This window comes from Erinaceus europaeus, chromosome 1 (assembly GCF_950295315.1).
Source record: "Erinaceus europaeus chromosome 1, mEriEur2.1, whole genome shotgun sequence".
NCBI lineage: Eukaryota > Metazoa > Chordata > Mammalia > Eulipotyphla > Erinaceidae > Erinaceus > Erinaceus europaeus.
In genome coordinates, this window is record NC_080162.1 from 116,261,779 (window position 1) to 116,275,006 (window position 13,228).

The window sequence follows — 13,228 nt, forward strand, 5'->3', positions numbered from 1 at the left end:
ATTGTGAAGCCAGTCACTTACATTTAAAAAGATACATGCATACATGTGTATGTCAAGACTGCCTTTTGATACTTGTTCCTGACCCAGTGCCACATGTACAAGAGTGGTATGCTCTTATGTGAAACTATCTTAATGAAATATACTTTTTATATATTTACTTTATTCCCTTTTGTTGCCCTTATTGTTTATCATTGTTGTTATTATTGTCATTGCTGTTGTTGTTGTTGGATAGGACAGAGAGAAATGGAGAGAGGAGGAGAAGACAGAGAGGGGGAGAGAAAGATAGACACCTGCAGACCTGCTTCATGGCCTGTGAAGCGACTCCCATGCAAGTGGGGAGCCAGAGGCTCAAACCGGGATCCTTACACCAGTGCTTTGTGCCACATGCGCTTAACCCGCTGCGCTACCGCCTGACTCCCTGAAATACATTTTTTAAATAGAGACACCTGCAGCACTGCTTTACCACTTTCAAAACTTTCCCCTGCGGGGAGAGGGGGGAGCCTGGGGCTCAAACCTGGGTCCTTGTGCATTGTAACAAGTGCACTCAACCAGGTGTGCCATCACCCAGCCCCTAAAACCCAATTTCTTTACTTTGTCCATTTTATCTTTAAGCTCTCTTTCTATGACCCCTTCTTTAAAAAAAAAAAGTCAAGTTTATTTAATGAACAGTGGTAATAACCTTTCTCCTTTGGGTACATTACAAAGTGCAGTTAATTTTTTTTTCCCTTTTGTTGCCCTTGTTGTTTTATTATTGTTGTTGTTGTTGGATAGGACAGAGAGAAATGGAGAGAGGAGGGGAAGACAGAGAAGGGGAGAGAAAGACACCTGCAGACTTGTTTCACTGCCTGTAAAGCTGGACCCAGAGGCTGGTACCGGGATCCTTACGCTGGTCCTTGGGCTTTGCGCCACGTGGGCTTAACCCATTGCACTACCTCCCGACTCCTACCCCCACTTCTCTTTCAATGTCTCTATTAAAAAATAAATAAATAAAATGAAATTTAAAAAACTGTAGATGCCCCTAGAGGACCTAGTGGGGGTTGTATTGTTATATGGGAAACTGGGGGATGTTATGCATGTGCAAACTATTGTATTTACTGTTGAATGTAAAATATTAATTCCCCAATTAAAAAAAAAACTGTAGGAGCCCCGACTGTGGCAGAGTTGAACACAAGATCTGCATGCACCAAATCCGGAGTTCAATACATGGCATCACATGTGCCAGAGTAATGCTCTTTTTTTTTTTTAATATTTATTTATTTATTCCCTTTTGTTGTCCTTGTTTTTTTATTGTTGTAGTTATTACTGTTGTTGTGATTGATGTCGTTACTGTTCGATAGGACAGAGAGAAATGGAGAGAGGAGGGGAAGACAGAGAGGGGGGAGAAAGATAGACACCTGCAGACCTGCTTTACCGCCTGTGAAGTGACTCCCCTGCAGGTGGGGGGCTGGGGGCTCCAACTGGGATCCTTACGTCAATCCTTATGCTTTGCGCCACGTGCGCTTAACCTGCTGCGCTACCGCAGGACTCCCAATGCTCTGGTTTTCTCTCACATTGATACATATACACATATGGAATATTCCAATGACAAAAGAAGTTTAGACTAGGAAAAATCAACACCAATACTTAGGATCTGAGGAAATCACTATAGTCATGGCTTTTTCTTTTTAATATTTTATTTATTCATTTTTAATGAGAAGATAATAGAAAGATACACACAGAGAGAAACTCAAGAGCCTCTGGCATGAAAGTCTTCTGCATAACATTATGCTCTCACTGTCCCCCTAGCCCTCTCTTTTTAATTAAGAAAAACAGAAGAGGGGCCAGAGGCATAGATGTAATTCAGTGGTAAGTACTGGCTTTAACAGATCCTGGTTTTGAGCCCTAGCAGCAAAACACAAACACACACACCCAAAACAAGGGATATGAAGCTCAGTTTTAATGCCTGAAAAACTAAATCACTTGATTTATCTAGTTGGGGGTATTTAGAAGCACTAGACCATTATTTGCATTTAGTTAAATAGTGTCTAGGTTTCTACAAAGGTTACCAAGTTTTTAAAACCCAATATGAATTTGGATGAGGCAGTAATACATAGGTTTGATCCGGTATAACAGTCAATCTGGTCAGGATATAATTCACCTAATACTGTCTCTCAGATACCAGGGAAATTCAATGCCTTGCTTGAGTGAGGACGTAGAGGAGAAACAATGAAGGCTGAAAGTGAGGAGGGCAGCCAGGCGAAAATCCCATTATTTGTGAAGAGACTGGAATTGATAGGATTTAACAGCTGAATAGTGGGGTGGAGCTAGGTGGTCAGTGAAGGGTCAACAGCCCGAGCAAATGTACAGAGGTGTGAGTCGGTGTGAGGTGTGTATGGACAGTCAGCAGAGAATGAGAAAGCCTAGTGGGGTTAGGCTCAGGAGGTAGGGCAGGGCGGTCGTCATGGACTAGGTTTGTTTGCTATCTAAGAAGACATAGGGTCTTCGGTGCTGTTCATTTGTGAACAGCTGGAAGCCACTGCAGCATTTTCTTTTTCTCTCTCTCTAGAGTAGATCAAACTAACCTATTAACTTGCTTGATAAAAGCCTGAGGTTAATGATACATTTCACCCTCACTAGTTACAGAAGTAGATTTACTTAAACACATTAAAAATCTCATTACACTGAGTGCTAAGGTTCTGACTCTATATTGGAAATGTGTTACACTCAAAGCTGACTTTACCAGCTTCTCTCAGAACCTGGAAGTTTCACCAATCAAATTCTTGGTGTCTGGGTCTTTGTTACATAGTCTAAGATTTACAGCCACTCTCTCTGTTTCTGAAGTCCCTATTTAAGCTCAGTAGTTAATCTTATAGCCACTATATTATGGCTTTGTTTCTTATCTGCGTCTATTCCACAGAAGCAACAGTGAAGTGCTCCTTAACTGTAACTAACAGATTTCAATGTTTAAAGCTCAGAGAATTGTTAGCAAATCAATAGTCATAAATATCCCACCCACAAAAATCTTTATCAGTACCTCATCTTCTAAAAAGAATATTCACTGTTACTGTGTTGCAGGACTTTGAGTATAGTTTCACACCTAAGTGTGTATGTGACTGACCACACCCACCACTAAATCAGACAGTGAAATTCCTTTTTTTCAATTCTAAAAAAAAGTCTTCAGCTCAATTTAAATAAATGAGAGAAACCTGTGATCAAATTCTAATTAAGACAAGTCAAAGCAAGCAAATAAAACAATGCATTTTATGCTACCTGACACTGTCCCTTTGGGTTAACTGTGAAATAGTTCGCTATTAAGAACCTCTACATTAAAAAAGCACATCTGGGGCAGGGGTAGATAGCATAATGGTTATGCAAACAGACTGTCATGCCTGAGGCTTCTATGTCGCAGGTTCAATCCCCTGCACCACCAGAGTTGATCAGCGCTCTGGTGTAAAAAGGAAAAAAAAAAAGAAAAAAAAGCACATCTGAAATTGAACTAGGATAAAATTAAGACGTGCCATTCAAAATTTCCCTTTGTAAGCAACATTCCTGTCATAATTCTCCTAGCATTTAAATTAAATGCATCTCTAGCCTTTTAATGATCCAACGGGGCCGGGTGGTGGTGGTCAGAAAGCATTTCCTTTGAAATATCCTACTTGAAGCCAATGCGTCTTCTTTCAGTTTTTGCTGTCTGGCTCGTTACTACCACGATAAGTACCAAGGTATCAACACACAGCTGTGATAAAAGGGTTTCGTTCCTAAACGCTAAAGCGATTTAATGTGTCGATAGCTTCTAATGCTCAAGTCCAGCTTTTAACCAGGAATGTGCAAACCTGTTCGTCCGTGCCTTTTACGGCGGGGGTGGGGGGGGGGGAGAAGGAATGAATGGTATCACCAAACATGGCTTTAAAAAAAAAAAAAAGGCAACAAAATCCCGAGTGTCGCATAACCAAATAGAGAACGTGACGAAAAGCCCCAAGCGTGTATCTGTCCTAACACCGCAACTGCCATTCCCCTTCAATACGATCTAGCCCGGATCACACCCTACCTAGCCGCCTGCCACCCGCTCCAGGTGCCTCCTGGAACCAGAACAAGACAAGACAAAACAAAACTCCAGATCAGAATGGAAGGAAACTGGCTCCGGCCACACACGCACACTTCGGGGACCCCCGCCCCCGCGTCCTCGGCGCCCACGTACCTGGGCGCGGGCTCGATGAGCGTGGTGGTGTCCAGGTAGTGGATCTTGTAGAACTCCAGCAGGGCCGGCAAGTGGTCGAACTCCTGGTCCCCGATCTTAAAGCGGCGGTTGGGCAGCGAGTTGATGATGTAGTGGGAGACCCGCGAGTTCTCGGACACCGACAGCACGTAGTCGCCGGGGCAGGTGGAGGAGTCGCGGACCAGGAACACGCCGTGGCGCTGGCCCTGTAGCCGACTCTGCGCCTCCTGGCGAGACACCGGCCCCATGTACCAGGCCGAGCGGTCTGAGGAGTCAAACCTGGCGGAGGACATGGTGTCGTGCCGGGGCTCTGCGGCGGGCGGGCTGGGGCGGCGGCTGCTCGCGCGGATCTGGACGCCTCCACCCAACCGACAGGCGGCTTGGAGGCCGAGCAAGCGGCCTTCTCCGCACACCCCACGGCGCGCTCAGAAGGCCGAGCCTGCACCTTCCCCTCGGCTCCGGGCCCGCAGCATCCTCCGCTGCCGCCCGCCTGCTCCGGGGACGCCTCACAGTGGAAGCCGGCCCAGGGAAAGCGGGGCAGAGACCAAGTCCGGAGCCGGTGAAGCTGAACCGCCGCGGAGGCCGCCCTGAGGTCCTCTGTCTGGCTGCCCGGTGGACCGGGGGACGGGGGGGGGGGAATGCCTTCAGTTCTTCTTGTCCTGCAACTTGTAGGACTCGTGCCCTCGCGGCTCTGTATCGACCCCCACCACCAAGCCGCCAAGCACCGGACTCCCGAGGCTCGTCGCACCTCCGGGGCGGTTTTTACCCAACCCGTTCCCAGGAGCCACAGCAACAAAATGGCGGATGCAAGCAAGTAGCCGGTCACCTCCCCCTCCACTTTACGCACTCCGCCTGCGCACGCGCGGGCTCGGCTCCCAGCTGCCGCCAGGGCCCTCCCCAATTACGTCATGTCGCACAGCCAATCAGAAGCGCAGTCGTGCAGACCAGCCGTGCGCCACTAGCTCCACTCCCGCGTTCCGGGAGGAGGCGGACGAGCCAGTGGCGGCAGCGGGCACTCCCTTCCTGGGCTGCAGTGCACCACCGGGGGCGCTGCCGCTGTTGAGTCTCCCTACTCTGCAAGGAAAAAAAAAAAAAACAGCTGGTACGGAGGAAGCTTTCGAAAACCTCCTCTTGGAAACAAAGCGAAACTTGCAGGCAGAACATTAGGCCAAGGAGGCGTGGCACTAGCTGAACTGACTGCTCAAAGGGCTCGAGTGGATCCCCGCAGTGGGGAAGACAAACGAGTGGACATGCCTGCCTGGGCCGAGGCGGCCCTGGAAAGAGATGACCAACAATAGGAAGAGGAACGGGCTGGCCTGAGAGACTAGCAGACCTCGAATGGCTACCAGACTGGCATGAAGGAGCGGGGGAGTGTGGCGGCTAGGTCCACAGGATTAAGTGGTCTCTCGGAAGCCTACAGCTTCTAGAAATCTGGCCTTCACTGCCTCTGAAGTGACGTCAATAAAATGCAAAAGCCTCTTGGGCGTGGCATAAGGTCTCACCCGTCCGGATTCTGCCTGCTGCTCTGAGTTTATCTACTTCCTACCATCCACCAGGAGCCCTGCCATCCTATCCTATACACATACGATCTATACAAAATGTAAAATTTCAGGGAGTTGAGAATCCTACCTGTTTTGTTTGCTTAGCTCTGAATTGATGTTTAAATATTTGTTGAACGAATGACCCTTGGGGGGGAAATGCTGAGACCAGATTATTGGTTGGAACCATCTCAGAACTCGACAGACGGGAAATCATATCGAAAGAAGAGAGGAACAGGCAATAGAAACCCGTATTTTGTTCCCTTTGTCAACAGAATTTCATTTTGCATGTTTACACTTACCCAGGTTAAACAATTCCTTAATTATGTTTTTTTTCTCCACCAACTCTGACCTACGGTGGTGCAGGGAATTGAACCTAGGACTTTGTTTTATTATTATTATTATTTTATTTTTTAATATTCCCTTTTGTTGTCCTTGTTTTATTGTTGTAGTTATTATTGTTATTGATGTCATTGTTGTTGGATAGGAGAGAGAGAAATGGAGAGAGGAGGGGAAGACAGAGGGGGAGAGAAAGATAGACACCTGCAGACCTGCTTCACTGCCTGTGAAACAACTCCCCTGCAGGTGCGGAGCCGGGGACTCGAACCGGGAGTCTTAAGCTGGTCCTTGTGCTTTGCGCCACCTGCGCTTAACCCACTGCGCTACCGCCGGACTCCAGAACCTAGAACTTTGAAGCCTCAGGCATGAGAATCTGTTTGCATAACCATTATGCTATCTACCCCTGTCTAACAAATCCTAATTATAGGGTGATGATAGATGAAACCATCCCTGGGTAAGCTAAAGGAGAAATGTTAAGGCTAGTGCCTTTTGTTACTTGTTACTGGGCATAGGTAGTTGCTTTTTTTTTTTTTTAACTTTATTTGATAGAACAGAGAGAAATTGTAAGGAGAGTTAGGGAGAGAGAGAGAGACAGAGACACCTATAGTACTCATGAAGCTTTTTCCCTGCAGATGGGGGCCAGGGACTTGAACTCAGTTCCGTGTGCATGATAATATGTGCATTTAACCAAGTGCACCACCACCCAGCTTCAGCATAGGTAGCTTTTCACCTTTTACGAAGATACATTTATGTTTTATTAGTCTCAGGTTACAATTTATTTCATTAAATTACTGTATTTACTTTTTAAATCTATCTTGTGGTGCTGTGACTGTATATATGGGTTATTTCACTGCTCCCTGCTTTTCATTCATATGTAGAAACATAGAGGGTGCAAACACCACACCACACCACCTGGAGCTCCCCTAATTCTATGGCACTTCTATGTAGTGTTGGAATTGTAGGCAAGGCAAAGCCTACATCCTGCCTGGCAAGCTATCTCTCCCATCCCTCAGACACCTTGTTCCATGAAAATCAAGAGTTCCAAACAAACCCAGTTATATGCACAAGATGACATATCATAATTAAAAGAACAGAAATAAGGAGAAAATCCTAAAAGTATCAAGAGAAAAGTAGAGTATATATAAGGTAACCCTTTCCCTCCTAATTATAGTAACTGATTTCTCAACAGAAATTCTAAAGGTCAGGAAGGAATAGCATGATATATTCAAAGTGTTGAATGGAAAAGACATTGAGACAAGAATTCTCTGCCCTGCTAGGTTATCACTCAGATGTGAAGGAGTGATAAAGAACTTTTCAGACAAACAACAGTTAAAAGAATTTATTCCCACTAAGGGAGCCCCAAGCAGTAAGCACAGAGGGTTAAGCACACATGGCACTAAGTGCATGGATGCCAGTCCAAGCACCTGCAAGGGGGCGAGGAGTCGCCTTACAAGCGGTGAAGCAGGTCTGCGGGTATCTATCCTCTTCCCCTGTCTTCCCCTACAAGCGGTGAAGCAGGTCTGCGGGTATCTATCCTCTTCCCCTGTCTTCCCCTCCTCTTTCAATTTTTCTCTGTACTATCCAGCAATAACAATAACAACAACAACAATGGAAAAAAATGGCCTCCAGGAGCAGTAGATTTGTAGTGCAAGCAATAACCCTTGAGGCAAAAAAATAACATTTTAAAACTATACTTTAATCTATTTACTTATTTTATTGCCACCACAGTTATTGCTGGGGTTCAGTGTCTGCAGAATGAATTCACTGCTTCTAGTGGCCATTTTTCCTTTTTTTTTTTGTAATTTGATCAGACAGATAGCAATTGGGAGGGGGAGATGGACAAGGAGAGAGAAAAAAAAAACCTGAAGACTTGCTTCATAGCTTGTGAAACTTCCTCCCTGCAGGTGGGGAGTATGGGTTTGACCCTGGCCCTCATGCTTGGTAATGTGTATGTTTAACTTGGTGTGCCACTACCTAGCCTCTCCCAAATTTTTGCTTTTAAATTTAAAACAGAACACTAATTGTGACTTTTTTTTTTGTAATTATGATAAACTAGTGGGAAAAAAGTCTTGTTTTGCTTTTTTTCCAGATCACTTCTCAGCCTGAGAAGTGGTGCAGGGCATTGAAAGAAATATGTAATTCTTAGGGGCCAGGTTAAGTTCATGTATTACTTTGCACAAGGACCCAGGTCCAAGTCTCTGGTCTCCATCTGCAGGGGGAAAGCTTCACGAGTGGTGACACAGTGCTACAGCTGTCTGTTTCTCTCTCCTCTTCCTAACTGCCCCTCCCTCTCAATTTCTCTCTATTCTATCAAATAAATAGTTTTTTAAAAAAGAATTTAAAAAACTTTAAAAAAAAAAGAAATATGGATGGGGGTAGATAGCATAATGGTTATGCAAAGAGACTTTTTTTTTGCCTCCAGGGTTATTACCAGGGCTGGTGCCTGCACTACAAATCCACTGCTCCTGGAGGCCATTTTTTCCCTTTTGTTACCCTGGTTGTTTTACCATTGTTGTGGTTATTATTGTTGTTATTGTTGGATAGGACAGAGAAATGGAGAGAGGAGGGGAAGACAGAGAGGGGGAGAGAAAGAGAGACACCTGCAGACCTGCTTCAACGCCTGTGAAGTGACTCCCCTGCACGTGGGGAGCTGGGGGCTCGAACCAGGATCCTTACACAGGTCCTTGTGCTTTATGCCATCCATGTACACTTAACCCACTGCTCTACCGCCTGGCCCCCATAAAGAGACTTCTATGCCTGAGGCTCCAAGACCCCAGGTTCAATCCCCCACACCACCATAAACGAGAGCAGAGCTAAGAAGTTCTCTGATTTAAAAAAAAGAATATATATTTTTTTTCACTGGCACAGAATGTGCCAGAGTGATGCTCTGGTTCTCTCTCTTTCTTCCATAAATAATTAAATATTTTTTAAAAGATAGAAAATGAGATAAGTAGTTATTTTGTTTGGGGCAACATTTTGCATAAAAGAGGGTTAAAGCTAAATGTCATCAAATGTTAACACTGATCTGTAAGTAATGCTGACCTATAATGAGTTTTTTTTTTTTTTTTTTACAACAACAATACTAAAAGGGCAACAAAAGGGAATAAATTTTTTTTTAAATAATGAGTTTTTTTTTTTTTTTTTTTTTTTGTCTCCAGGGTTATTACTGGGTCTCGGTGCCTACACTATGAATTCACTGCTCCTGGAGGCTATTTTTTCCCTTTTGTTGCCCTTGTTTATCATTGTTGTGTTTATTATTATTGTTGTCATTATTGGATAGGATAGCGAGAAATGGATAGAGGAGGGGAAGACAGAGGGGGGAGAGAGAGATAAACACTTGCAGACTGCTTCACCACTTGTGAACCCCCCCAGCAGGTGGGGATCTGGGGGGCTCGAACCAGAATCCTTGCCAGTCCTTGTGCTTTGCCCTTGCGCTTTGCGCCACCTGTGCTTAATCTTTGCACTTTGTGCCATGTATGCTTAGCCCATGCTACCACCCGGCCTCCCTATAATGAGATTTTATTTTTCATCTTTATTTTTAAATATTTATTTATTCCCTTTTGTTGCCCTTGTTTTTTATTGTTGTAGTTATTATTGTTGTTGTTACTGATGTCATTGTTGGATAGGACTGAGAAAAATGGAGAGAGGAGGGGAGAATAGAGAAGGGGAGAGAAAGATAGACACCTGCAGACCTGCTTTACTGCTTGTGAAGCAACTCCCCTGCAGGTGGGGAGCTGGGGGCTCGAACAGGGATCCTTGCCAGTCCTTGCACTTTGCCCTTGCGCTTTGTGCCACCTGTGCTTAACCCACTGTGCTACCACCCGACTCCCCTTTATTTTTCATCTTTACTAATATATATTTTACTTATTGGGCTGCGGAAATAGCATAATTGTTATGTAAAAAGACTCGAATGTGGTCTGGCAGGTGGTGCAGCAGATAAAGTGTTGGACTCTCAATCATGCGTTCCTGAGTTTGATCCCCAGCAGTACATGTACCAGAGTAATGTCTGATTATTTCTGTTTCTACTCCTAACCCTATCATTAATAAATACATTTTAAAAAATATCCCAAATAAATAAAAAGAATCTTATGCCTGAGGCTCCAAAGTCTCAGGTTCAGTCCTCACACCATCATAAGCCAGAGTTGAGCAGTACTTTGGAAAAAAATAAATAAATAAATACTATAAAAAATAAAATGAAACAGACTGGGAGGTGGCACAGCCAGTTAAGTGTGCATATTACAATGTACAGAGACCCAGGTTCAAACCTCTCTCCCCACCTGCTAGAGGGATGCTTCACACGTGGTGAACTGGTCTTCAGGTGTTTCTCTTTCTCCCTCTCTATCTCCCCCTCCTTTCTCAGTTTCTTTTTCCTTTTTTAAATTTTATTTTATTTATTCCCTTCTGTTGCTCTCGTTTCTTATTGTTGTAGTCGTTGTTGGATAGGACAGAGAGAAATGGAGAGAAATGGAGAAGACAGAGAGGGAGAAGAAAGAGAGACACCTACAGACCTGCTTCACCACTTGTGAAGCAGCGACTCCCCTGCAGGTGGAGAGCTAGGGGCTTGAACCGGGATCCTTATGCAGATCCTTGTGCTTTGTGCCACTTGCACTTAACCCACTGCGCTACCGCCTGACTCCCCCTCCTTTCTCAATTTCTGTCTGTTCTATCAAACAAAATAGTATAGAACAAGAAGGAGGAAGAGAAAGAGGAGGAGTAGAAGGAGAAGGGGAAAAAAAAGGAAAAAATGGCCTCTGGGAGCAGTGGATTCACAGTGCAGGCACTAACCCTATAAGAGAGAGAGATTATTTATTTACAATAGAGGAAGAGAACCAGAATATCAGTATGGCTGATGGGTACTAGGAATCAAACTCAGGAATTCATGCCTCCTAAGTTAGCACTCACTGTACCACCTTGCAGGCCCTACATATTTCATCTTTAAAAATGTCTTTTGGGCAGAGGGTAGATAGCATAATGGTTGTGCAAAAGAGACTCTCAAGCCTGAGGCTCCAAAGTCCCAGGTTCAATCCCCCGCACCATCATAAACTAGAGCTGAGCAGTGGTGCTCTGGTTAAAAAAATGTCTTTCAGGGCAGGGGCAGATAGCATAATGATTATGCAAAGAAATTCTGATGCCTAAGGCTCCAAAGTCCCAGGTTCATTCCTCTGCACCACTGTAAGCTAGAACTGAGCAGTGCTCTGGTTAAAAAAAAAAAAAAAAAAAAAAATGGGGGGAGTCGGGCTGTAGCGCAGCGGGTTAAGCGCAGGTGGCGCAAAGCACAAGGACCGGCATAAGGATCCCGGCTCGAACCCGGCTCCCCACCTGCAGGGGAGTCGCTTCACAGGCGGTGAAGCAGGTCTGCAGGTGTCTATCTTTCTCTCCCCCTCTCTGTCTTCCCCTCCTCTCTCCGTTTCTCTCTGTCCTATCCAACAACGACGACAACAACAATAATAACTACAACAATAAAACAACAAGGGCAACAAAAGGGAATAAATAAATAAAATAAAATATAAAAAAATTTTTTAAAAAATGTCTTTCACATATATGGCACTAATAATTCTTACATTAACTCATGAGCATGATTTTAATTAAGCATAGTCATTACTGAAAGGCAATTTATAAAATTCTATTACATTGTTATTGATGTTTAACCACCTTCAGTTGGAGGCGGGGGGGGGGGGAACTCCTCAATTACACAAGTAAATTGATTTTGAAATATAGAAATTTTGGGCTGGGGAGACAGTGGAATGGTTATGCAAAAAGACTTTCATGCAGGGGCCAGCCAGGCAATGGCACACCTGGTTAAGTGCACATATTACATTGCACAAGAACCCAGGTTCAAGCCCCTGGTCCCCACCTACAGGGGAAAAACTTCAGAAGTGGTAAAGCAGGGCTGCAGGTGTCTCTCTGTCTCTTCCCCTCTCTATCTTCCCCTCCCCTCTCAATTTCTTTCTGTCTCTATCCAATAATAAATATATTTTTAAAATAATTAAAAAAAAAACCTCTCATGCCTGAAGCACCAAAGACTCAGGTTCAATCCCTAGCTCCACCATAAGCCAGAGCGGTTAAAAAAAAAATTCTGGAACAACAAAATAGACCCCTTTGTGGGCCCCCATAGGACCTTGCCCTCAACTTGGATCAACTATGGTAGAGAATGTTCTATCCTCCAAAGGGAGGCTGGACAACATACTCTATGCTACACCTGAGGAAGATGGGTGGATACTGGGGCAGCTTGAAGTGTTCCTACTCATGACCACAGAATGTGAGCTCAGATCTAGAGGGATGCAGAGGTCACACAGGCTAATAAGCTAATTATGGGCCCCAAATCACATCAAATCAATGGGCTTTATAGTCAACAATACTTATACCCCTTTCCCATATTGGGGAGCTACTCTTCCTGGCCCAGCTTTCTGGTCCTTTTCCCAGCCATGACATCATCTCCCCAGACAATAACTTGAATCCACCTGTATATCAGATCTCAGGCTCAGGCAAAAAAACACTAGTATAGTTACAGGCCCGTTGAAATATAACTACAATATGCCTACTAGCAATCGACAAAATGGAGGACCCCCCCCCAACACTTCATTTGCTCTATTCCAGCCTTTAGGTCCATGACTGTTCAACAATTTGTTTGGCTTTGTATATTAACTCTCTTTTCAGCCACCAGGTTCCAGATGCTAGCAGGATGTGACCAGACTTTTTGGACAGACAACCCCATCAATGTGCCTTGGAGCTCTGCTTCCCCAGAGCCCTTCCCCACTAGGGAAAGAGACAGGTCGGGAGTATGAATCAACCTGTCAACGCCCATGTTCAGCAGGGAAGCAATTACAGAAGCCAGACCTTCCACCTTCTGCATCCCACAATGATCTTGGGTCCATACTTCCAGAGGGGTAAAGAATAGGAAAGCTATCAGGGGAGGGGATGGGATACGGAGGTCTGGTAGTGGGAATTGTGCGAAGTTGTACCCCTCTTATCCTATGGTTTTGTCAATGTTTCCTCTTTATAAATAAAACAATTAAAATTCTATGGCACTTGATATCAAAACTTAAAAAGTAAGTAAAGATAATATACTGAAGTCACTTTAATTTGGACTCAGAAAATATCTGTTCCAATTTTTTTTTTTTTTTTTTTGCCTCCAGGGTTATTGCTGGAGCTTGGT

General features: G+C 44.5%; 1 protein-coding gene and 1 long non-coding RNA gene across 2 annotated transcripts in view; one reads left to right on the plus strand and one right to left on the minus strand.

The window, feature by feature from the left end:
• Positions 1–4,496, minus strand: part of CRKL (CRK like proto-oncogene, adaptor protein) — a 32,365-nt gene extending 27,869 nt beyond the window's left edge. Inside the window, exon 1 of the mRNA XM_007533773.3 lies at positions 4,178–4,496. Within this exon, the coding sequence (XP_007533835.1) occupies positions 4,178–4,488 (311 nt within the window). The 5' untranslated portion in view covers positions 4,489–4,496. The remainder of the gene's footprint in view (positions 1–4,177) is intronic.
• LOC132539424 (uncharacterized) overlaps positions 1–13,228 on the plus strand; it is a 279,884-nt gene that overhangs the window by 241,717 nt on the left and 24,939 nt on the right. The gene's annotated exons all lie outside the window — the stretch shown is intronic.